Source organism: Mugil cephalus, chromosome 1 (assembly GCF_022458985.1).
Source record: "Mugil cephalus isolate CIBA_MC_2020 chromosome 1, CIBA_Mcephalus_1.1, whole genome shotgun sequence".
NCBI classification, from domain to species: domain Eukaryota; kingdom Metazoa; phylum Chordata; class Actinopteri; order Mugiliformes; family Mugilidae; genus Mugil; species Mugil cephalus.
The window spans coordinates 2,180,031-2,206,146 of NC_061770.1; the positions used below are offsets into that span (position 1 = coordinate 2,180,031).

The 26,116-nt window shown below is 42.4% G+C and overlaps 2 protein-coding genes across 5 annotated transcripts; one reads left to right on the plus strand and one right to left on the minus strand.

Annotated features, from left to right (window-relative positions):
- Window positions 1-275: 275 nt before the first annotated feature.
- On the plus strand, window positions 276-11,463 carry brpf3b (bromodomain and PHD finger containing, 3b). Of its 2 annotated transcripts, none has more exons than XM_047585316.1 (13): window positions 276-668; window positions 1,587-3,142; window positions 3,394-3,550; window positions 3,683-3,814; window positions 4,087-4,215; window positions 6,510-6,822; window positions 7,109-7,402; window positions 8,081-8,668; window positions 9,171-9,249; window positions 9,334-9,422; window positions 9,527-9,621; window positions 9,708-9,862; window positions 10,114-11,463. In XM_047585316.1, exons 2-13 carry the CDS (start codon window positions 1,611-1,613, stop codon window positions 10,295-10,297), a joined length of 3,747 nt encoding a protein of 1,248 aa, XP_047441272.1. In that variant the 5' UTR covers window positions 276-668; window positions 1,587-1,610; the 3' UTR covers window positions 10,298-11,463. The 2 variants fall into 2 exon arrangements, with proteins under 2 accessions (XP_047441272.1, XP_047441263.1); XM_047585307.1 differs by having other exon boundaries at window positions 277-668; window positions 8,078-8,668.
- A 90-nt stretch (window positions 11,464-11,553) lies between these two features.
- nr1h5 (nuclear receptor subfamily 1, group H, member 5) lies at window positions 11,554-26,116 on the minus strand. Of its 3 annotated transcripts, none has more exons than XM_047585373.1 (11): window positions 26,017-26,116; window positions 22,110-22,249; window positions 16,768-17,166; window positions 16,544-16,684; window positions 16,284-16,408; window positions 14,972-15,070; window positions 14,783-14,879; window positions 12,890-13,006; window positions 12,664-12,753; window positions 12,458-12,571; window positions 11,554-12,077 (listed from the first exon to the last, which is right to left on the minus strand). In XM_047585373.1, the coding sequence occupies exons 2-11, from the start codon at window positions 22,204-22,206 to the stop codon at window positions 11,875-11,877; spliced, it is 1,482 nt and encodes a 493-aa protein (XP_047441329.1). In that variant the 5' UTR covers window positions 22,207-22,249; window positions 26,017-26,116; the 3' UTR covers window positions 11,554-11,874. The 3 variants fall into 3 exon arrangements, with proteins under 3 accessions (XP_047441329.1, XP_047441336.1, XP_047441321.1); XM_047585380.1 differs by having other exon boundaries at window positions 22,110-22,245; window positions 26,017-26,114; XM_047585365.1 differs by lacking the exon at window positions 26,017-26,116 and having other exon boundaries at window positions 22,110-23,204.

Here is a 26,116-nt window from a genome sequence, read left to right on the forward strand (position 1 = left end):
AAGAGTATCTTTGCATTGTGGGTCCCAAATATTATAGGTCCAGTAGTGGGAAAACATTACATTTGTGTTGATGACTACAGCACTTCAAATGTTAACTAAATGTCTATGGTGTGTTTTGCATGCAAAAAAAAAAAAAAAAAAAAAAAACAACAACAACAATGCCATCGCTGTATTGGGCATCACGTCAAATGTAATTATCTTTAGCGTTACTAGTCGGTCAATTACGTTGTCAAACTCGTGAAGCGACCTTATTTTGGAATATCTCTCCGGAAGTACTGTGTTGTTACTTTGGCTAATATCGATTTAGCATACCCTGGACTCCAAACATAGCTGGCCAACTAGCCGAAGGGAGCTAGTATTACTCCTTCTCGCAAAATTGGGTCGACAGGGAGCTGTTTCTCAGTCAATTATTGCACACACAGAGCTGATGTTTCCAGGAGGCCTTTAGAATTGCCTGCTTGACTCCCACGGGCCGTGTTTGTGACGAAAAGGAAGCGCTGCAAAACAGCGAAATCCACCGGTTGTAGGAGCGAGCTGTGGCTGGCTAACGATAGCCTTTAGCTTCAGGAGTACAGCGAGTAAGGCGCCTGGCTAGGCAACCATTACTGTAAAGGCGGCTTCAGACCGCCGGCAGTCGAGCCACCCTTGTCACTCAGTTGCCATAATAGGTAAGATTATTGTTTTTGCCCTTTTTTCATTCGTTTATTGTTTAACGTTTTCGAACTTTGACCTCCATGATAGCTACCAACAGTTTATTATCTTTTATATCTTGCCAACATTAAAAAAGCTAACGTTAGTACTGCTCATCTCCCAAAGTTAGCAGGCTACCTAGCTGATATATTTACTTCTCACGGTAGTTCTATGTCAGGCTACCATGACATTATTGTTTTTATCCCGACTTAAGTAGATAAAACCCGCTGCTTCGACCATACACATCTAGTATTAAGATTTAAACTGTAGTTAAGCTTTTAGTGGTGTTTTTAAAATGTAAATATGGCTGACATTTTACTTCAGAAATAAGGACACTGATCTGTGGAGACCTTGATATTCTTGAAGCTGATTGGCTCTAGGGTAGATCAGTCAAAAGATCCTGAAAGCTGATTGGCTGACCGTTGTGTTGTGGCTATCACCGCAAGTGGCCACCAACAATTTGAGCTAAACTCGAGAATACATATATTTAGTGTCTTTACTGGCTATGTTTGTTTAGACAGTAAAAATGAACCATCTTCTTGATAGTTGATTAGCTGCCAATGGACTGATGTATGCATTTATATGTGTTTGGTGGGCGAATGTTTTCAAAGTTGAGGCGTGTGAAGGAATGTTTACACTACAGGTGATACTGACTGTCTCCACAATATGACACAGTGCACTATTTTAATTGATTCATTTGTCAAGACGTTAAGATCGTTTGGCCTTAGGTTTGTTGTTCTGTTATAAGGAAATATATAGAGTAAAGTGTTCATGTTTTATTATAGCATCATCGTATCTGTAGTCTAATATCTATATATATTGTTATAGTAATCCTTTTTTTCTTTTTACAGTTTGCCACTGCAGGTATCTCATGTTATTTCCTTTTTAACCAACAGGAAGAAAAGTGTGATTGGTGGCCCATGAGGAAGCCACGTCGAAAAGGCCAAGTGGCCGGAGCAGATGCTGCGGATGTCAAAAAGTCCAATGGGACCGTTGTTGGGCGTGGGGGTGCCCGGCAGCGATCACCATCTCCTTACAGCCTCAAAGCATCTCCAACCAGGGAAACCCTGACATATGCTCAGGCTCAGAAGGTGGTGGAGGTGGAGCTGGATGGTAGGCTCCACCGCATTTCTATCCTGGAGCCTTTGGAAGTTATTACTGAAGATGAGATGATGGCTCAGGACATTAGCGAGTGTAACAGCAACAAAGAGAACAGTGAGCAGGCATCACCTCCAACAAGTAGTGCTCAGACACCCCGCAAACCTGTCACACCTCGGGGCCGGAGGAAAGAATCCAAATGTTCTTCTGTCAAGTCGCCACCACCTTCCAAGAACCACTGCCCCAACCCTCAGTCACCTGAAAAACTAAACACATTACATTACCACCACATGACCCTACCTGAACCTAAGTTTCGTGTGCTGGAAACCTTTGCCCCAGTTAAGGCGGATCCTCTGCCTGCTGCATATTATCGTTACATTGAACGCTCAACTGAGGAGCAAGAAGCTGAGGCGGAATACGACATGGACGAAGAGGATACTGTCTGGCTGCAGATGGTTAATTCTGGCCGGACATCAGAGGGTTACTCAGCTGTCTCACAAGACACATTTGAGCTACTGGTGGACAGGCTGGAGGAGGAGGCATATCGAGAAGCCCGCAGCCGGGCACCTTCTCAGAGCACTATTGACGATGATGCCTTCTGCTGCGTGTGCCTTGATGACGAGTGTCTCAATAGCAACGTCATCCTCTTTTGTGACTCCTGTAACCTGGCTGTGCACCAGGAGTGTTATGGAGTGCCCTATATCCCTGAGGGACAGTGGCTGTGCCGCTGCTGCCTTCAGTCCCCTCAAAAACCTGTTGACTGTGTTCTTTGCCCAAATCGTGGCGGCGCATTTAAGCAAACAAGTGATGGCCGCTGGGCACATGTTGTCTGTGCTATATGGATTCCTGAAGTCTGTTTTGCCAACACAGTGTTCCTGGAACCAGTGGAAGGGGTAAATAACATTCCCCCAGCACGCTGGAAACTGACATGCTACTTGTGCAAGCAGAAGGGCCGCGGTGCTTCTATTCAGTGCCATAAGGCTAATTGTTACACAGCGTTTCATGTCACATGTGCTCAGCGTGCTGGCTTGTTTATGAAGATAGATCCTGTGCGAGAAACAAACATCAACGGGACCACGTTTTCAGTCAAGAAGACTGCGTTCTGTGAGGCCCATTCTCCACCAGGACAAGAGACCGTGTCGGATGAGGAGAGTGAAGGACGAGTGGTGGGCAGCAGAGGAAGAGCTAGTAGAGGACGGAGCGCCTACACAGAGGGTCCAACAACACCAAAAAAAGGCAGAAAGTCTGATGACGAGGTCAAGACGGATAAAAAGAAAGGGAAGAAAAACACAGAGCCAACAGCGCAACAAAATGCTTCACCACAAGTGACAGTCCCTCAGATACCAACGAGCAGGTTAGATCGTGTTTTATTCTGAACAAGATGTTGTGTTTCTGTTTTTGGTCAAGAAATAGTTAACATATTTTTTGCTAAACATTTGACAGAGAGCGGTTTAATTGAATCACTATGCAGATTTTCTTGGTCGAGATTTTTGGATTTACTAGGAAACTTAAACACTCTGCCGTTACAGAAACTGTTCAGTAGTGTAAATGCCAAATGTCAGTCATGCTGTGTAACAAAAATTTGTATCTTTCTCTACTTCACAGGCTGAATATCATTTGCAAAGGAATACTCTTACAGAGGAAAAACCAGTTCATGCAGAGACTGCATAGCTACTGGTTACTGAAGCGACAGTCTAGGAATGGTGTGCCGCTGGTCCGGCGTTTGCATTCTAACATCCAAACTCAAAGGACCACTGAACAGGTCAGGACAGGACACACAGCTACAATCATGACGTTCTGTGACTATGTCTGAACTCTGATGATTACAATTTTGATGATCTGTTTGGTGTATCAATGTCTGTGACACACAAATTTGAAAATGTGTACTTTGTAGCCTGAAGTGGATGAGAAGATTTCTGCTGCACGAGAAGCACTGAGGTATTGGCAGAAGCTTCGGCATGACCTTGAAAAAGCCAGACTGCTGGTTGAGCTCATCCGCAAGAGGGAGAAACTCAAACGGGAGCAGGTAATGTATATTGAAAAATTTTACTTACTGACCTGTATTTTTCTTTCTTTTCAAGTGATATTAGCTTGAAACTATCACAAGTAAACAAACAATATACCATCATGAATGGTTACAGTGTTAAAGTAATAGCTGTCCGAGTTGACAATTATACCCATGATATACTGGCAGGTCAATGTTTTGTGTATCGTAAATGTGGTCTGGAAGAAGAATGTCTCAATTCTTTACGGTTGTAACTTTTACATCACATCCATATCCTCTGACTTGAACTGCAGGTCAGAGTTCACCAGGCAGCCCTGGAAATGCAGCTGACCCCGATGCTGATGCTGCTCCGCTCCACTTTGGACCAACTACAGGAGAAGGACACTGCCCAGATTTTTGCACAGCCAGTCAACATCAAGGAGGTCAGACATTGTTAGGTTTGTCGCTGTGTCACACATGCACATGCACAGTTGCTGGGAAGAGGACCCAGTGGTGTGACACTAAAGACATGCTCAGTGTTGCATCAAAATCCCACCTAAGACAATACAGGTGCTGGCCAGTAAATTAGAATATCATCAAAAAGTTGAATTATTTCAGTAATTCCATTCAAAAGGTGAAACTTGTATACTGTATACTTTCCTTCCACACATAGTGATATATTTCAAGTGTTTATTCATTTTCATTTTTATTATTACAACTGACAGCTAATGAAAACACCAAATTCAGTATCTCAGAAAATTAGAATATTCTGAAAAGGCTCAATATAGAAGACACCTGGTGCCACACTAATCAGCTGATTAACTCAAAACACCTGCAAAGGCCTTTAAAAGGTTCCTCAGTCTTGTTCTGAAGGCTCCACAATCATGGGGAAGACTTCTGACTTAACAGTTGTCCAAAAGACGACCATTGACACCTTGTACAAGGAGGGCAAGACACAAAAGTTGATTGCTAAAGAAGCTGGCTGTTCGCAGAGCTCTGTGTCCAAGCACATTAACAGACAGGCGAAGGGACGGAAAAAATGTGGTAGAAAAAAGTGTACAAGCTCTAGGGATAACCGCACCCTGCAGAGAATTGTGACGACAAACCCATTCAAAAATGTGGGGGAGATCCACAAAGAGTGGACTGCAGCTGGAGTCAGCGCTTCAAGAACCACCACGAAGAGACGCATGAAAGACATGGGATTCAGCTGTCGCATTCCGTGTGTCAAGCCACTCTTGAACAAGAAACAGCGTAAGAAGCGTCTCGCCTGGGCCAAGGATAAAAAGGACTGGACTGCTGCTGAGTGGTCCAAAGTTATGTTTTCTGATGAAAGCAAATTTTGCATTTCCTTTGGAAATCAAGGACCCAGAGTCTGGAGGAAGAGCGGAGAAGCACAGAATCCACGTTGCATGAGGTCCAGTGTAAAGTTTCCACCGTCAGTGATGGTGTGGGGTGCCATGTCATCTGCCGGTGTTGGCCCACTCTGTTTCCTGAGGTCCAAGGTCAATGCAGCTGTCTACCAGGAAGTTTTAGAGCACTTCATGCTTCCTGCTGCTGACCAACTTTATGGAGATGCAGATTTCACTTTTCAACAGGACTTGGCACCTGCACACAGTGCCAAAACCACCAGTACCTGGTTCAAGGACCATGGTATCCCTGTCCTTGATTGGCCAGCAAACTCACCTGACCATAACCCCATAGAAAATCTATGGGGTATTGTGAAGCGGAAGATGCAATGCGCTAGACCCAACAATGCAGAGGAGCTGAAGACGACTATCAGAGCAACCTGGGCTCTCATAACACCTGAGCAGTGCCACAGACTACACAGAATGCAGTGATTGAGGCAAAAGGAGCCCCGACTAAGTATTGAGTGCTATACATGCGCATGCTTTTCATGTTCATTCTTTTCAGTTGGCCAACATTTCTAAAAAAAACATTTTTTTCATTGGCCTTTTCAATATTCTAATTTTTTGAGATGCCAAATTTGGAGTTTTCATTAGTTGTCACTTATAAATATGAAAATGAATAAACACTTGAAATATATCACTATGTGTGGAAGGAAAGTATACAGTATACAAGTTTCACCTTTTGAATGGAATTACTGAAATAATTCAACTTTTTGATGATATTCTAATTTACTGGCCAGCACCTGTAGAAGTCACATCAGTCCTCCGTCAGTGAAAAATCTAGGCTCATATGGTCTCATATTTGGAATTTTAATTGTTAGAATGTAAGTCAGCCCCTGAGATTCTAGTTGTCTAAGAGAAGTAACCATGATCAAAATGCCTTCTATGGTTGGAGGTGAAATTCAACATAAGACACATGGGATTCTTCTTGATAATGTGAGGAATCCCTAGGTTTGTGTTCATTCAACAATTTCACAGCATTCAAGTTTATTTTTTTTAAACTCTTGTCACTTTGGTTGACAGCTCGAAATATTACAAAACCTATAAATCTGGCTACTGTTGGTATGGAGAAGAACTTCCATGCGTGAACTAAACATGGCTCCAAATATGAGTCATGTACTATTCTCAATTAGAAAAATTAATGGGACAAACACTTCTTGAATCAAGGGCTCGCAAAATAATACCTCACAAATAAATTGTAGAATGGAATAAAGTACATATTGTGTACAACAGTCTTCGCGCTTAATTTATTTTTTTTATATATATATATATATCTCACTTTCCAAAGTACATCCGTTTCCATGATTCAGTTTGGAGTTTCTTATCCTCAGGTCCCAGACTACCTGGAGTTTATTACCCAGCCTATGGACTTTTCCACCATGTGCTCCAAGCTGGAAAGTCATGCCTATCGCTCGGTGGCTGATCTGGAAGCTGACTTCAACCTGATGGTGTCAAACTGCCTCCTGTACAACGCCAAGGACACAGTGTTCCATCGGTCAGCACTGCGTCTTCGAGACCTTGGGGGGGCCATACTGCGGCATGCCCAACGACAAGCCACCAACACTGGACTGGACCTGGACACTGGCATGCACCTTCCAGAGTCGCCTCAGAAAAGAGACTTTTACAGCTGCACCTGGGAAGATGGTAAGTCACAGTGGTGGTTCTCCAAACACTTAATTGTCTTCAGTCTTCTTGGTGTATGATGTGTTTAAAGAACATTTTTGTCTGGGAGGATTTTTTCCTGTGGGAAGTGGTGGGTTTGATGGAAGTGTGAGATGTACCGCATTGGCTGCAGCGGGGCAGACAGCAATAAATAACGGTTTCTTCTTGTATAGTTGATTCTCTGACTCATGTGTTACTGGCCAAGTACCAAACTATTTTGTTCCTATCTTGATGCCAGCCTCACTGCTTAACACCTTCCTCTGTTCAGTTGACAGTGTGCTGGATCCGGATAACCGGCTTCATATGTCAGTGGAAGAGCAGCTGAAGGAGCTGCTTGAAAAGCTGGACTTTGTCACATCCATGCGGTGCAGTGGTGCCCGAACTCGACGCATCCGTCTGCTTCGTCGCGAGATCAACAGCATTCGCTACAGGCAGGGCCAACACACCCGCAGTAGCCTTCACAATGGACATCTAAAAGAAGACGATGATGAGGATGATGACGATGAGGAAGAGGATGACAAAGAAAGCAGGCCAGAAAATGGCCTTTCGTCTTCAGACAAAGGTGAGCAGTGAAAAAACAGTCAAGTTACAACAGTATGAAATTGCCAATGCATGAACCTTTAAAAGCCAGTTTTTACAATGAGACCAGTTGTGAACATGAGCTAACGGAACATTGTCCTCAGGTAATTGAGCCAGGGTCCCCCCCACGCACCAACCCCAACCACCCCACTGTCTCCAGTCTAGTAAGTAGGGGCCCACAGAGTCTCGTTAGCCATGGCTGCCTCACAACTCCTCTCTCCCAGTGCACTCTATGTCTGCACCTCTTCTGTGCATCACTCTCATGGACTCACCAGTCTCCATTGGCCACGTACAGTCATGCCATATCATCCCACTTGACTACAGGCTAGTCCAGTCAGTCTTTTTCCACCTAAGAAGACCGCAGCAGCGCACCTGTGATTTGAGTCATAAAAACCTACCATGCCACCATGTTGACGGTGTACAGTTGTGAGAGCAAAGCTATTTATTCACTTGTCTTGATAAGGTTCTCCATATCTACCGGATACTTCAACTTCCTTTGGGCTGTAGCTAGTGTTTGAATGAAATGTAAATCATGACGAAATGACCCCATTTTCCAGCGTGAACACTACACCACCACATCACACTACATACTAAGTGGACATTCATTCAAAATAACTGCTGGGTGAAACTGAATTTCATTTATCACCTCATTTTTCAGAAGACCTCAAATCCACTTCGCCCCCAACACTGGAACCTACAGGACCAGCTCCTCCTCCGCGACAGGGGGATGCACCTCTGGAGCCTCCAACACTGCGCCCAATCACAGGGGAGCCCCGTTCGCCCAGCTGGCCCTGCAAGCGCCTTAAGATGGACAGTGACCTCTCAAACCGCACCATGGAGGAACCTAATTGCACTAAAGCACAAGAGCGGTGTGCGTCGCCACCTCCCAGTTTGCACAGTGTAGGGCAGGAGATGACTAACGGCCTGCCAGAAGTCAGCATCCCCCCACGACCCACCACTGGGGGAGTCGGCCGACGAACCTCCATATTATTTAAGAAGGCAAAAAATGGAGCTAAGGTGTTCAGAGAGAGAGACGGTACTTTGGTGAATGGAAAAGGACTACAGGATGAGAGCAACAACCCTACAACGCCAACTTCCGCTACCAGCACTCCATCCTCCACCCTTTTATCTACTCCAACCAAGACGCCACAGAAAAGCCCAGGACATCCCCATGAACCATGGACACCCAGTCGAAGCCTATGCTCAGATAGTGAGCTGGAGAAGACGCCAAATCGTATACTGGAAAGTGGTGAGAAGTTTACTCAGTTACAGATCATAAAGCCAAAGTTTTAGCCAGTCAACTGACCAGTCAAGCCATTGAAATATGGAGCAATGACGTGGTCACATCTTGATTCATATTTTGAATGTGCTGACATTTATTATGAGCCACCAGAAGATTGTCTCCATATTGTGAATGCAAATAATGCGAAGAGATTCTTGATTTCACAGTAGAACAATTGTTACCTTGTGAACAAACTAATCCTAATTACATATTTTAAATGAAACTTTCAGAAATCCTACATTCCTTGGAAGGAACAAAGCTTCCTGATTACAGCATAGAAATAATTTTTGCTTGCTTCAGTTCAACAGTCGGCACTAAATCACCAGGCTGTCTTCATTGTGACTGACACCAGACCAAAGATAGCTGTTGCTTAGAATTCCTGTTGTGCAACTTGTTTTAAGACCTTGTTTTCCTCCTGCTCTTGTAACGTCAGAAGCAGTTCTGTGATCATATTTTTTTTTCCTTTCAGGGCTGACCAACGGCTTCAAGCACAAAGACGGCGGGTCTGACTCTGATTATAGCCCGTGTCCAGTCCTCCACAAAGAACTGTAAGACCTGGTGGATGTGTTGTGTTTGTCTGGTTTTGGTGATGACTGACAGAATGCTGACAATACAAAACCTTTGTCTTACAGCAAGTCACCACCCAAACGGAGCCTCGGTAAACCGTCTCTTTCCAAAGTTCCTTTCCTGGAGATAGTCAATGGAGACTCAGATTACATTGGTACTTTATTATTTCTCTTTTTTCCCTATACTAATATGCGTTATTGCCCTGTTTGATTTCTCTTTACTGGTGAAATGATTTGAGTGTCTGCTGTTGTTTTGAAGGCAATAGTAGTCAAACATCTGAGGATGAGACTGAGCTGGAACCTCTAGACCTGGTGTGGGCCAAGTGTCGGGGATACCCCTCATATCCTGCTTTGGTAACTGAATATTTGGCCTATTATGACTGTTTAATATGAGCTGCCAGAGTGTAGGTAGAAATTCTCTAATGAATCATGTGATTTAGATCATCGACCCAGAGATGCCAGAGGAGGGCCTGCTGCACAATGGGGTGCCCATCCCTGTCCCACCCAAAGATGTCCTCCGTCTGGGGGAGCAGAGGCAGGAGGAGACCAATGAGAGACTGTACCTAGTACTTTTCTTTGACAACAAGCGGACATGGTGAGTTTCATGCTCAGAGTTTCTGCTCTGCTCCAGTTAGGTCCACAGTGCTCCACACGAGTCAGGGGTCACAACACATCATAATGGTGAAAATAAAATGAAGAAAAGGATAAATCGGTTTCTTTTCATTTTGAAACTTACTAAAATACTGTACATCTGTTGATTTGCATACAATTACTAATAATTACAACTAAACAGCCATGAAAGTCCACTCCAACAGTCTTTGGTTTGCTTTTTCTTTGCTTTTGTAGGCAGTGGCTTCCACGTGACAAGTTGACACCCCTGGGTGTAGATGACACAGCTGACAAGCTGCGCATAATGGAGGGCCGCAAGTCCAGCATCCGCAAGTCTGTCCAGGTGGCGTACGACCGCGCCATGATCCACCAGAGCCGAGTCAGCCACAACCACGGCTTTGTGGCCTCCAACTACCTGTAGAGGGCAGCTGTGAGGCTGCTGTGCACCCACAGTCAGCCACTATGCATTTCCCTCTGGTCTTAAGGCTGCAGCTGGGCCAAGCCCTACAGCCAACTGAATTTATATTCACACTGTGGTCTGAGGAGGCTGTCGTGGCAGCACAGAGTCTTGGACTGTAGTTCATTACCAAACCACTAGTGTCTGACTCGGAGCACTGGTGTTTGCCTTTGTTGTTCAAACTCCAGATGTGAATGAAGTTACCTTGACGTCCTGCGTCGCTGCAGTCAGTAAGCCGGCGTCTGCTTACCACCTAATGTGTTGAAGCTGTGTGTCTGGATCAAATGTAAAAGATTTCCCCCCTATTTTGTATAATGCTACTGCCAAGGAATCAAACTGTCAGAAAAGAGATTTGACATATTTATGAACCACAGACTAATGAATGGATCACTGCCATCTTTTATACAATAGCTTTTTACATTTTAATCTTTTACAGAGACACTTGTATATTATTAAGGCACACTTTGTGTACATATGTATGTGTAATATCAGACTCTGTTTAATTTAATGTTGTTTTTAAATGCGGATTTCAATCAAGCCACAATGGGCAAAGAGAGGCTGTGTATATTTGTGGAGATAAAATAATTCCTGACTTGCTGCAGTGTACCTAGCTTGTAATTCCATTGTGGAGTGTGTGTGTGTGTGTGTGTGTGTGTATATGTGTGTATGTGTGTGTATGTATGTGTATGTATGTGTGTTTGGAGCATACAACACAATGAGCCGTTGTTCTTTATATTTGAATTCTCTTTTTGATACAGAGAGAAATAATTTATTTATGGAAGAAAGAACTATAGAAATAAAGCTATATTGGTTAAAATTGACGATTAAATCTTATTTAAAAGAAATGGAGTGAAATTTTAAGAACACGCAGCCAACATTTTAACAGACAATATCATGTGTCGGGTTTATGTTGATTTTACTCGAGACCAACCACCACCACTCACTGCTGACCCCCAGAGGTTCCTATTTATTACCAAGAGGCCCATTTTATAAAATGGAAAGATACACCTTCATAAGCTTGTACTACCTGCATATTTTACCTGCTCACCAAATATTTTGTCTGTAACCCGTATTTCCTCATTTTGGGAAATAGATCTTCTATTAAACAACTTTTGGGATACTTACCTGTACTTATGTGTTATGTTTTTCCTAAAATCAAACAGATCATACTTTAATGATTTCTTCTCTGCTTACTGATGAACTCCAGTTAGCACGAGGTCTTCACTTTTTGTTTTATTGTAACATTACTGACCAAAGTGACAATCACTGTATGTGTGCATGGTAGCTGTATGCACAGGTATAAAAAGTATTTCTAACCTAATTGCAGCCCACCTGCAGATTTCAGACCTTTTGGATACTCTTATTTTAAAATGAGGAAAAGTAGATTTTTGTGGCACTTTTTCAACAGATTCTAACGTTTTGATATGACACCGTCCCATTAACATATATATAAAAAATAAAAAAATTAATTTCTGAGATGGTGTTTGTACATGTAAGTCCTCAAACTGAAGTCAAAACTATTTCCCTGCACGTCCCCTCCATCAGTGTCCAGGCTGCTGTCTTATCAGTAGGAGGTAGTTGTGACGGAGGGTCCGTAGCTCCGTCAGTCTGCCCAGGAGGCGGCCAAAGCGCTGCGGGCCTCCTCGTGTAGCTGCAGCCTGGGCCCCGCACACCCTGGACAGCAGGTCCAGGATCAGCTCCTGCATTTTCTCGACACAGCTGGCTGCCTGAAGCGACGCCTGGTCTGCAGGTCAGGGACACAGGGAAAGAGACAGGTTCACAACACTGAAACACAGACCTGCTCTGTTCCTATGTGCTCATAGCCACATGGGGACAGACACATTGGACTAGAGAAAAGGCAACTGTGTGAAAAAATGTTGCATTAGTGTTGTCTGAGGGGGCCGGTACTGTCAGACTTTGAGCGTAAAAGCAGCAGAGCCAGCCAGTTCAAGCCCTGATAAAGTCTAAAGTCAGACCTTTGAGTCAATCATTCAGAGATGTCACAACTCGCAGAAGAGCCTCAGATTTGTTGATAATGATTGACTGCTGTCTTCACTTAACAGCTGATTGGATCATTTCAGACCAAACTTCCACAAATGGCAGAGCTCAGATTCCTGTTCTAACCTGAGCAGAGCAGAGCCGTGGCAGTGAGCAGGGCGTACTCGGCCTCCGTCACTCGCAGCGTCGCCATGCTGTGGAAGAAGTTGAGCACCGGTCCGAAGAGGTCATCATTGCTTCCTGTTCACAACAGTAAATGGGAAATGCCTCGTACATTCACTGAACCATTTTCTTTTTGCAACCTTGTACTATCTGCATACGCATGAACTCACCTGAACTGATCATCGTCCTGCTGTGGATGTTGTCTTTTGACTCAACATTTCTGAGCCAGTTGTGCGTCGACATACTGAAAAGCTGCAGTGCTGACAAGGAGAGAAATAACAGATCTTTTCAAATCGCAATCACAAGTGCATTGTGTGTGTGTGTGTGTGTGTGTAGATGTTGTGAAAGTTTATGTGTGCCAAGTCATTTTCATTCTTCTCTTAGTGGATTATTCACCTGGACTGGGGCTTGTGGGATTGTGGGAGAACTGCTGAGCTGAGAGCAAGAACATGGCCTCCAGCGAAGAGATGGACAAGAGAGCGCTCTGGTCTGAGAAATCCAGGAGGTCAAAACCTGAGAGGAGAACATCTGTATTAGTTTTTATCTTTTCAAAACAACTGTTAGAACACTGTTACTGCTTGCTACACACAATATAGGTGGAACTATGACAAGCAAGCCCTTGATCCTTTAAATTTACCGTCAAATCCCACATAAGGATTTATAAATCAGACAAGTGGTTTGTCCAACACATACAGCCCAGGAGCAGACTGTTTGATGGAAAGAGAAATCTATAACAATCACATACATTTCTTTACAGGTTCCGCAGGTAACTCTTAAACTGTTGATGTCAAAGATCAGAAAGAGATGACACACATTTGAATAGTCTTTTAGAACTAAAGAAGCTATTTGGGTGAGAGGGCAAACATCTCCATGAAACCCTACAAGTCAATTTGCCCTGGTTTCAACTTCTTTAGTTTGGATGTACTATGACCTGGATGACTGAAGGGACATGCTGTGTGTGCAAAGATAGAAACACTTCCACAGTAACAGTAAAGATGTCCAGTGCAAACTAAAGGCAACCTCTTAAAACGAGAACCTAACTGGCGAGCATTGTTGTGGACATTTCTTCACTGCTTCTCAAAGAGGGCTTAAAGACCTGTTTCAGAGGATGATTCGTCAGCAAATCCACCAAGAAATTACTCAAATGGAACAAATGGAAGGTTATGGAGTGGTAAAATCCCAGATTTGGAAAACGCAAGACCGTATTAGATAATGGTAGATAGAAACAGTCAAACATTTTTCAACTGAAAAAAAAAATGCAAAAGCTTAAACAGAGCCTGCTGGATGATTATGCAAAACGCCTACAGAAGATATGTCAGCTTGAGGGGGCAGTTTCACCACCTGAGGCAGTAGACTGTAAACACTCCGCAAGAAAGATAAAATAAAATTAGATTAAAGTAAAATTAAAATAAACAGTGTAATCAAAAAAAAAATACAGAATTAGCATTATGAACTAATATACAGAAGGTAGTTGGCAAAACAGTGAGGTGATGTGGATGTTTGGCCAGTTGCATAGGTGTTCCTGTAAGAACTGTTAATAACTAACTCCCATCAATAAAACATTCTCCCCCTTTCACTCCTGATATCATCAGATATATCATCAGATGTCAGGAGTGAAAGATCTATTTTCTATCTATTTATACAATCTATTTCTTACATGATCTAAGATTATAATGGTTCTTTGCTTTTTTCTTTCCCTATGTTGCTGTTAATTAATTAAAATAATTATAATATATATTGGTGCATGCTCTACAGTGTGTGCTGTTTGTTATGTCTTTGCGTGTCTGCTGATTGTGATTGTGTCTATTTCTCGCTGCCCTTTAAAGGGCGTTTTAAATGAACCCTTAAGAAAAGATAAAGTGGTATGAATTGAATGGAAGTGAACTGAAGCCCTGTAATACAGTGGCAACCTGTCCAGGGTGTACCCCGCCTCTCGCCACCTACTCTGTATGCAGAGTACATGTTCATGCACTCCACTGCTAGAAACATAACAATAAGGACATTAAAGTTGTACTGTTATAAGACGCTCTGTGTTTTGGTCATTTGACAAGGTTTATCAACAGGAACAGAAATATACAACATTGGTGCACTTAACAGAAGGCAGGACATTTAAAGTAGATATTGTGTAGGGGCTTAGAGTTTATTTAATAGTCTCTGGATCAAAACTCCTAATGAAGAAAGATTTAAAGGTCTCCTTTTTGAAGAAAGCGGCGAGTAGCTCCTCCCCTTCCTCTCATGAAGTGAAAGCAGCAGTAGATCATGAATTTTGAAGGTGATCAACGTTCTTACCTGGCACTGTCCTGGCAAACTGCAGCAGCCTCTGTATGTGCGGCGATAAAACATTGGACAGGCCTTCCCCTTCTTCCTCACACGGCCACTCAAACACCTGACCACAGACAGAAATCAATTAGAGGATGACGTGGAAAACTATTCACCTGCCTTTGGGAGTAGATGAAGTGTTTCCACGCTGTGACCTACCCTACAGCTGCTGCTGTCCTGAGCTTGGTACAGTCGATGAGCCTCCACCAACCTGTCCACAATGTACTTCTGTTCTCGGGTTAAACTGGCCGACAGAGCCTGAAGGAGACAGAGGATAACACTGCTGAGATTAAAAGATTAAAAATATTACTTCCCTGTGGCAAAACTGAGACGGACAGAGCTTTGAGATCAGAATCTGACAGCTCTGCACTTTCATACAGTCATGTGAAAATGTAATTCCATCCAAATGAAAGTGGTTTTGTGTTTTTGGCATATTCGGACCTCCAGTCCCTCACAACTGTTTCAGAAGACTCAGATCTGGGTTTTGAAAACAGCACATCACAGGAATCAGGAATGAGGTTCATCTCTTGAAAAGCCTGGTCTGCACCAAACATGTCTACTGCCTACTGTGGACAGTCTTTAATTTGTCTGTCCTAAGCAAATTATTCCAGAGAGTATGGTCTTTGCCTGTACATTCAGTGATGAATTGGATGTTTGTTCTAATGTTCAGTTTTTTTGGTACACCGGTCAGATTTGTGCGATCTCTCTCTGAATGGAGAATGGCCACTTTTGCATGACTAGCATATCCACTGAGAAATGGATGAAACAGAACAAATCCAGTGTTATAGCATGTCCCCTCAAACATCTTGCAATTGAAAGAATAAAGTGAGAAAACGTCAGCAAGGTAAAAGCGCTTCAAGTGTGACTTATCTGTAACAGTATATCTACTTTTTCTGAAATAACACAATTTCAAAAAGGATCATGACTTCTTGTCTTTCTCTACTGACCCCAGTCATTTAAAACTGAAGATGCTACTTGGATGAGTGGTGAAAAATGTTCAAGAGGCAAGTCTAGTTGGCTTTGTTACAGCTTGTTTTTTAGATAGGGTCTGCCATATTTACTCATCATCTTAGTTTAGCATTTTTACATGCTACTATAGATATTTAGATAATTATTAGTCATTTTAAAGTCACTCTGGTTGAATTGAATAAAGTTTACCATAAAAATGCTAGATTTAAAAGAAAAGACAGATCATTTTGTGGAGGTGTTAATGACTGTAATTTGTTTAATTCATAATGATTGATGGGATAATGGATAAATCTACCAGAGTCTAGTCGAACGTTTGAATGTCGTAACCCAAGCAGCCAAACAATACTTGCTGAGAGGTTTCAGTCTGGTCTGGTCAGTGGTATGGTAGACTAACAGCTCAACGATTCCTTCTGCCTAGAATAATATCACCAGTAGCTAAAAAGCAATCTCTCTCAGGCATGAATCCATTCAAGCAGAGGCAGTCAGTCCTGCTGTCCAGTACCTGTCCAGGTATCCTGCTGGTAGAGCTGACTCTCCTACTGTCTGTGTTCTCCTCTTCTTCCTGAACTCGGCCTTTACCACCTTTCCTCAGTCGTTTGGATTGGCACTGCACTTCAGTCAGAAGGCCTGCAGCATATTTTTAGGCATAAATGAGCAATCAAGGTAAATACATTGTGCTTTTTCCATTAATCCTTTTCCTGATTGCATTGTTGTTGTTGTTAATAATGTTCATTTTGTGCACTTGAACCAGATGTCACTTACACTCAGCCAGCATTCCCACGGCACGGCACTTCCTCAGCCGGCAATCTTGGCACTTCCTCCTCATGTACATGTCCATCTCACATCCACCACCACTCTTGCAGTGATACACTGCCTTCTTAGTCACACTGCGTCTGAAGAAACCTACAGCCAAAGGTATGACAGAGACCAATGAAACTTAAATAACTAGATAAGAAAGAATTTTAAAACAGAGATCAAAGAGATACCTTTACATCCCTCGCAGGTAAGAGCATTGTAGTGGTACCCTGATGCTTTATCTCCACACACCACACACAGCTCATCCTGACCTCTGATCTTCCCTCCCGACCCCGTCCGTGACCTCCGCCCAAGAGGCAGCCCCACGGCTTCGATCCCCTGAACCAATCCTCCACAGTGAGGCTCAGGGCTGGGCTCACAGGGGGGCTCCAGACAGTGAGGGTTGTAGTAATATGGAGGGTGGCAGAGCTGTGAGGAGGAAGAGGAAGAGGAGGGGGATGGGGTGGAGGAGGGCGGGGAGCCGTAGAGGGAGAAGGGCAGATTGGCAGGACTGTACTGTTGTTGGCTGTAGGGGAGCAGCTGGAGGTCAGGGTCCTGCAGGGGATAGCCCAGAGGGTCAGCCAGCATGTCTGAAAAGGAAGAAGATGAAAGTCTAGACACAGAGCTTGGGGTTTAAAAAATGAATGAGACAACGGGTTACTGCAGACATAAACTATGAATATAAATGTACAATAACACTGGACCCTGCAATGCACATTTTTTCAGATCTGATTCAGTTTTCTTTTATAGTCTGGATAGTTCAGCTATTCAGACTAAGAAAGAAGTTACTAGAGCGAATCTACAGAAATCCCAAACTCAAGTTGTTTGTTCAAAAACAAAATATATGTGACCCATTTTTTCAGGCATAACATTCCCTTGTGCCTCCGAAACAATTGTGATTCATCAGAGAAAGGACATCTTCTGAGGGTGTCCTGTGGGGTCTGGCAACACAGTGTTATTAGTCGGGGCCCTTGGGTTGAGGGGAGGGGACTCTGTGGATCATCCCACACATACTTGATCAGTTTGAGATGTAGTGAATTTGGAGGCCAGCTCAACACCTTGTGCTGTTCTTCATGTTTTTTTTTTTGTTTTTTTTTTTAGTTGTTCCTAAAGTGTTTGTGTGTGTGTCTGTGTCAGGCTGCATCCTGCTAGGGATGGCTGCTGCCATCAAGGAGTGTCTTTGCTATGGGGTGGGGGTGTCTGGTCTGGTCTAGATGGATGGTACATGTCTAAGTAACATCCACAGCAGAGCACTGTATTGTCCCAAAATGGTCAATGTTATTCACTCCTCTTATCAGTGGTCATAATGTTATGCCTGATTTGTGTATCTACATTGGAGTGAAAGATAACGAGAGACTGTGTTGCATGATTGTCTTTCCAAGACACTTGACTATGCAAGGCAGACCTTAATAGTTCAACATATTTAGGGATAATAATTGTCTATGTCATTGTATGAAGTTGTCATAAATCTTAATTATGACTTTTTAATGAGTTTAATGGGTCAATGTGGCGTTTTATTGTAAACACAAACTTGACCTTTGTCTTCTGTATTTCAGGTATAGCATACCATCAATGAAAATGTTTCTTATACACTCTAATCTAAAAAGCAGGAAAAACAATGCGGAGAAACCAATTGCACTTGCATGCCTAAAACATGAATGAACACTTGAAGAAAGATGGTTAACGCGGGACAACGTCAATGAGCGTCATAGGAATGTGACTTTGCGTGACTCGTGCGACTTCACCGTTTTTATGGCTCTAGGGGGATACAATAAAAAGCTGAGAGTGAGACCTTGTGAACTTGTTCAGGCTGCTGAAACAGGATGCAGCTGAGAGCTCCTATTGCCATTTAGGATTTTTGATCCCCCTTTTTCTGGATGCTTCTTCCACTCTGTAATGGCCGTTCAGTGTTGGGCCGGCCTGAACCACCGGCAGCTTGTGTTTTGCAAGTCCAGTTTCCTCTGAGAAAACATGTGGGACCACTGGCAGGCTCTTAAAGTACAGCTGGACCCGTCCAGTATGACTGAGACTCCTGTGGGATCTGCTGTGCACTGATTAAACAGAGAGCCCACCCAACTGTCAGGAGTCTTGGGACAGCTGGAGATGGGAACTTAAACTGTGAAATATGTTGCACAGAGATGAGATCTGACACTAATATCAGTCTATACAAGGAGGCCATGGTTGTAGCTCTGCATTACACTTCAATAAAGTTGGCATCACAGAAGACGAGGAAAAACTGCAAAAATCGTCAAAATCAAAGCAGACAAATGCAATTTCGCACCTTTTAGCTTGATATAGCTTGAGATAACTCCAGTGGTAGTGGATACACTAATGGACAGGCCCCTCAGTCACTGGGACTGTCACAAAGCTCAGAACTAAATCAGGACTAAATTATGAATTAACCAGAAATTATGAGACCAGGGCCCCCCAACCTTCTGGGAAACCAGACAATTTTCCCTGACGACAACTTTCTTGTTGGGAGGATCTGCCAGGTCAGTCAAACAGTTTGCCAAATGGCATGACACCAATTTCATGATATGCTAATTATAGACACACATCCTGATTTTTTCTGCTAAGTAGAATACCTATTTGGAGCATGTGAGTCATTAGCCATTCTGCTCATGCAGAAAAAAGAAACCCCACTAAGTAATGTTGACTAATTATCATCAGGATTTTGTTTTGACAGTATTAACCTCTTCCCAGATGTTTCCTCTGCATTGCAGGGAGGTGGCATATTACTTTTGAGCATACGTGTTATTGATTCATTCATAGAAATATGTATTTATCCAAAAATGTCGTCATTGTCTTCTGCTCGTTCTACGGTGTTGGGTGTATGTAAATATTCAGGGCTTCATGTCGTTAGCCTAATAGCATAAATGCTTAAGTCATATTTGAACATTTTTGGAAAACAAGAAGCACATTGGTATTTATATTGATATTGTAACAAGGCAAAAAATGACTTTGGCAATTATGCTGTTAGGCTAATGATATGATTCTGGCCCCTGACCTAAGTAGTCTTGTCCAGCTAACCCACCTGTAACAAGAAGGCTATAAAACTGATGAAATTAAAAAAAAAAAAAAAATCTGTATAACGGATGGTTGAAAATTTGAAAAAATGGGCAATCTAAAATATCCTGTGCTCTTATTTAACTTTTACATTTCTTCCATTATGTTATCAGCTTGCTAAACTGTTAGCCTCACTGCGCTCAGACTTATTGAACGCCAAGCCTCTTATGACTTTTCGTGTCAACCTCAAGCTTATGAGTTCGATCTGAAGGTTACAGTACTGTAGCCATCCTGATGATACACTTTGGGTTACTTTTTCTGCCTTGAAGGCCTACTGATTGTGGAGTTAAAGGCTAGTAGGTGAAAAAGAGAAAAAGAAGAAAGGGAAGCCAGGCAGTGGTGAGTGAAGCAGATAATGTCAATTAATAACAATATTAATAACTCACTGAATGCTGCTAGTATGTTATTAACTATGACAGAGAAGGAGAGAACTTCTTCCTCTTGCATCACACTATTTTGTTTGCTGTGTCTTTGCTGGCTAACATTAGTTAGTTTATCTAGCAGAGCAGTACTGATCAAGTCTAGTGTGGACATTTTTCAGATAGAGCCCGTATAGACTTTATGTTAAGTTCTGGAACTTCCCAGGATGAGTAAATTGATCCTGACATGTGACTACTTCAAAATAAACCTGCATTAGGCCACATGTACCTGATATTTTTTTAAGCTTAGATTATTATTATTCCAGGACCAACTCCCAAATGATTACATTTTAGGCAGAATAAATGAAGCCTAACCCTTAAGGTGTAGTTAATGTCTATTTATCAGTCTCTGGTCTTGACTGACTGACAGATGTCGACCCCACATCACAGAGAGCTGCACTGACAGATGAGGGTACACGGAGAAAGCTGCTGACTTATTCCAGCTTTCTCTCTCCTCTCTTTCATTCTCTCTCCAGATGTTTCATGTCTTCACCAGACTGTGCCGGCAATGGGATGACGAGGAGCGAGGGGGGGTCCTTGCTCTCTTGGCGTGTGACAGAGCTGTGGTCCGCTCTGTTTGTAAACCATTTGAACGCTGTCTAAACACTCTTCAGCCTCCCTTCCATCCCACGCAACCCAGGGAGCTAAACAACACCAGCAAACTACCCCCTGTAGCGCCCCCTCCCGCCACCCCCTCCTCCTCTAAGCAGGATGGGAGACAACGGGGACGATCTGTTGATGATACACGTCAGTATAAATAGATCCTATCCTTGGATGCACGCTCAGCCTCCCAGTGTGCTGTGAATGCAGTGAGCCGGCTGAGCCTCCTCTACAAGTGGATTTTCCATGTCACCGACTTCTCAAAGGCTCACATTCATGCATCAGCTTTCAGGCTGAATTAGAAGACAGTGGGTGCACACAGAGGGCAGCCAAAGTACAGTCATCATATCTCACTAATGCATAAACAACCTATTAACTTTCAGCTACTCAATTCACCTTAAATCAAACACAAGTTATGATTACACAGAAATGCTAAACGTGCAAATATAATGATGTAATAGAAGGCTTTCAGTCAGCAGACTGACTCCACTGACTGTAAAATAGAACTACCTGATGTTTGATAATATACAATATGAGACATTAACACCATAAGTGACTGGCTGAAAGCTGTCAAAGCAAAACACTGCAGTGTGGAGAACTGAGCCAGAGTACATGTTATTGATAATGACTTCAACTTGTGATCTTGTCATTTAACCCTTTGCACCATCACTGGACCAAATGACCAAGTAAACTAGCACCAAAAGGGCACTATAATTCAACAAAAACACAGAGAATGCCACAAAAATGGACTGTCAGTGTGTACAAATACAAGAGAAGACAGAAGATGAACACTTTGGTTGAGACTGGGGTCACAACAGTGCAGGTTCAGCAGATAATAGCTGCCACTTCTCATCTTAATTTTATTTCCTCAGGTGAAGTAAACTGTAAACTATTTCTATAGTAACTGCTTCCAGCTAAAAGGGGGGTGGAGAGACTATGTTATTGACTTTGCAAGCACTACAGATGAAATTTAAGTCATTACGCTGAAACAAGCTCTGAGTGAATCAAAGCAAAACTACCATGCATGCACGGAGAAACGAGATGTGAAAGATCTAACTCTTCATGGTCCGGTCCTAATGACGATTACACAACCTCATTTGAATTCATTTACCTCCGACTGAAAATGCAGAAATGGACATGCAAATGAAATGACTTGACACGTTCAAACCACAAATGACACGAACACTAAGTGTTGAATACCAACATGTTTTTTCCTTCAGCCACATACAAGAGTTGGCTTAAATGCATTGATGCCACAAGTTATAAATTTAGGATAGATAAAGCATCAGAAATGATTCTATAGGGTTCTAAAAGAGAAATTAAAAAACAAACAAAAAAACAAAAACAAAACAGGAGTCGAAGAGAAAATACAAGAGTTAAGCTTTAGCAAAGAAATTGAAGAAGGGGCCAAAGAGGAAGCGACAGAAGAGAAGCGTGACTGGACTCACCGTAGTACTGGAGCTGCTCTGTGGAGCAGAAACCGTCCGACGTGGAGAGAAACCCCCCTGCTGAAAAGCTCATCTCCAAATCAGTCCACTCTCTCATCTGGACAGAAAATCCTTTCTCCAGCTAGTAATACAGGCTCTATCTTCACACACACACAATGACATAAACACACACGGAGACAATTACTCAGAGGATTCACATAGATATGAAAGAGCTGGGAAGTGCGGACATTCCTCAATCCCCAGGATGCGTCCAGGTCTCTTAGCTGTCCAGGCTGATATCCCAGCCTATTTTTAAAAAGCAAAGAGGAAGAGCGCAGCTGATGCTCTGTGGCTGATGATGTGCTAGAGGAGGGCTTAAACTTCCCAGGGGGAAAGACAAAAGGGAAAGTGGGGACACCCAGGAAGGACAGGGACTGTGGTCCAAACAGCTGGACCTGGCTGTGACTTCATAGATCAGAAGACAGAGGGGAAGATGGTGACCTTGTTCCCTCATGACAGAGTGAGACACACTCAGCCCTCATAGTGTGTGTGTCTATATGAGTGTATGTAGAGGTTTGTATCCCAGGGAGCAACAGCTGGACTGTTTTTCAGTTTAATCGGATGATTCTAACTAAACAGCTTTGGAAGTTTTTGGTAGAATTCCTTCATTTTAAACAAACCTAACTACTATTTTTATTTACTACATGTGCTGTGAATGTCCATGTTTGTTCTCCAGGCTTTGGGAGTGTGTTTACTCTGCCCTTTGTTTACCGCTGTTCTGTTTGTGCTTCGGTTAATATTGGACAGCAGTCTCCGAGACCTCCGTCTCCCCCACAGACAGCCCAGCGGGCCAGGGCAGAGCGAAAGGAGTCGAAGCCTGATCTACCAAGTGGAGGCAGCGATGTGACCCCAACACAGGCCTGTAAATCTCTGAGCAAGGCCATTTGACATGCAGCATGCTTACTGAGGATTAATAGCGTCCTCCCACCCGCCTATCATCTCTCTCTCTGGCTCATTATGGGAAACAGCACTGACTGGGGGATACCAGAGGGTTACGAGGGAGCCAATCATTCTCAATGAAACTGTAGCCTTCACTAGTGTATCACCATTAATCTCTGTGAGAAATGAAACAAGAATTTAGCGGCTAGCTACATGGAGTCTTTCCTCTGAGTAGACTATTCGTGAAAGTTAACTGAACGGACAAGTCAAATAGTTTCAGTTTGTTTATCAAAACTCTCCAGTGAGTCTTGCTGTAAGACTCAGGTGTCAAGCATACGGCCTGCGGACCAAAGGCAGCCCAGCAGAGGGACTAATCTGGCCTGCAGCATGAATTTGCAAAATTACACAGAAGACTGCAATTTTTCAATGAAAATATCATCTATTCCTAATTTGTCCACTGTTTTAATAAGGGAAGTAGACAGAACACATTACACTTATTTTTCTTAAGAAACTTTCTGAAGGCTTCACTAAAACAAATGGAAAAAGTCTGGAGTTGTCGTTATTATCCTGTTATCTTACTGGTCCAGCTAAGATCAAAGTGGGTTGAATGTGGCCCCCAGACTACAATGAGTTTGATACCCCTGATGTAAGTTGACATGCAGAAACCTCAGAAAGCCTAATGTTAGATGTTAAAGACTCAACTTTAAAATTAATAATCAATTCATGTTAAATCAAACACTGCACATTTAATATTAATATTCTAATTAATAATTTAAGAAACAGAGACCAATTTAAACTAATTACCAATAGAACATATCATCATTTATTACTAAAAAAAAACACTAAAATGTCACCACTAAAAATAAAAATGCATCTATATTTTTAGCATTTTCTATAGATTATCCAGACTGATTGTCAAATGAGATGTGAATGAATGATATAAATGTGATAATAGAGGTTTTGCAGAAATATCTCCCTGCCAGACTTAAAATGTCACCATGACAAATGAAAATGAATCATAAATATAATTTGTAAAAAAAAAAAAAAAAAAAAATGAAAAAAAGTTACCATTTGTATCACTTGCTGCAACAGATGAATAATGCCATTGTCAATGACAGTATCTCACTTCAGAAACATGTGCAAACATGACACAAATCAAAAAAGAAGCAGTGAGAGTCTCCATCAGCAGTTCCCTAATACTCTTACTTACTAGGACAGTGTCATCTGTGTAAAGTGTAACATGTAAAATACCTCTCTGATAGATGGTGATATCGATTCAGGCTCAAATCCAATGCGAGGCAAGAGGTTGCTGTATAGTTTTATCGTTGTCACATCCCAACATATGTGGTAAAACAAGCCTTAATAGCAATGAGCCATCCCTTTAACTGCTTCTGACCTCGACGAATGAAAGGAGAACAGGGAGCAGGCAGCAGAGCACAGAGTGACTCTAAATGATGGGGACAGTGTCGGAGAGCATGCAAATGTCACCATGGATCTTCTAGAGGTGTCACACTGTTGGACACATTGTTGAACGCCGGCCTAACCATGAGGGCTCACCCCATGGGAGATGAGTGTCATAGAATATCATGAATAAGAGAGGGAGGGAGGGAAAGACTTTTAGGGCACTCTGACATTAAGCTTGGTTGGTTCAGTTGAAGAACTTGCTTTCTTTTCACTAATTAAGTGCACCTAAACGCAGAAGAAAGGGGGTTCAGGATGAGACAAGGTAAAATTGGGAAAAAAAAAAAAACAAACGAAACTGATGGCATGTTCAAACCCCCAAACTCATTTATCCTGAATCACTCACAGCACAAGCCCAGAGATAAGTTCAACACATCATAAATCGTGTTCTCTCGTCCCCTCCATGTGATCAGCTCCCGTCTTTTATCAGACAGCTGCTGGCTGGTAGCTGCAGTCCGATAATGGCCTGGACTGTTTACTGATCCTCGCAGGAAGCTCACGCTCACATTAAAGTGGCCATGGGATTTTGTGAGTAAAGTCCATAGCTTATGTCTGAGCAAACGCGAGCGAGTGCCGTCGGAGGGGGGTTATTTGCCTATCATGTGGAGGAATGTAAATTGTCAAACGTGAGTTATGTCTACTTAAAGCACTTCCTACATTCTGTTATTGTGAGACTGGACTTTTGCACTACTTGGTTTTTTGTTTTTATGTCCTAGTTTTGATTATTTAGGCTTATATAATAATTTCGATTACATTCCATATAAAACACTAAATTATTCAGCCATTATGCAGCAAACAGTATGTAATAGTTTTTTTGTGTTAGAGTAATTATTGTTTTAATAAGGTCACTATTTTTATGTATACTCACCAAAGCATTTTGTTTCTGTTTCTCTATTTCAGAAATCATGGTTTATGATGTCAGTATTTCTCAAACATGTGTTTTTAGTTACAGATTCCGTTCAAGTGAGGACAATATTCCCGATTCCTGGTCCACATTAATTCAACTCGTCAGTTCTTAGATCTTCACCTTAAAAAACTTTAAGCAGGGACCAGGCTTCATTAAGATGAGCTTGTACCAAAGTATCAAATTTGTATGGATAAGTATGGATTTGCTTCATACATTTCAGAAGACAATACGGGTGTAATGATAACAAGATGTGCACATATTCTGGTATATCTCACTCAACAGTCAGTTTTATGCAGCTATATTATTGTTTGTTAATTTTGTGTTCTCTATAATATTGTAAAATTTGATTATTTTGGTGGAGGCTTCAGATAAACCCACAGGGGTTTTCTCCCTCTTCCTGCACTGGAGATTAAACCGTTATCTTTGCCTTGTCTTATTTTTATATTATACAAAATTAAAGGAATAAATGAAAGTTAGTAAATTAGTTTTTAAGTAGCACTTGAGTGTAATCTGTTTATTCTCTAACAATGTGCAGAACAAAACCTCGAAAGCTGCACATCTTTTAAACGTCTGTCAACATGCAGCATTGTGTTAGGTTTCAGTTAGAAGTTGTGGACTCACCGCTGGTGGTGGGAGTCTTCTTGTCGTACAGCGTGTCCCAGCGTCTTCTCACTTTGTTCAGCTTTTACTTTTAGTAATGATGACAGCAGCCCACGCTCTA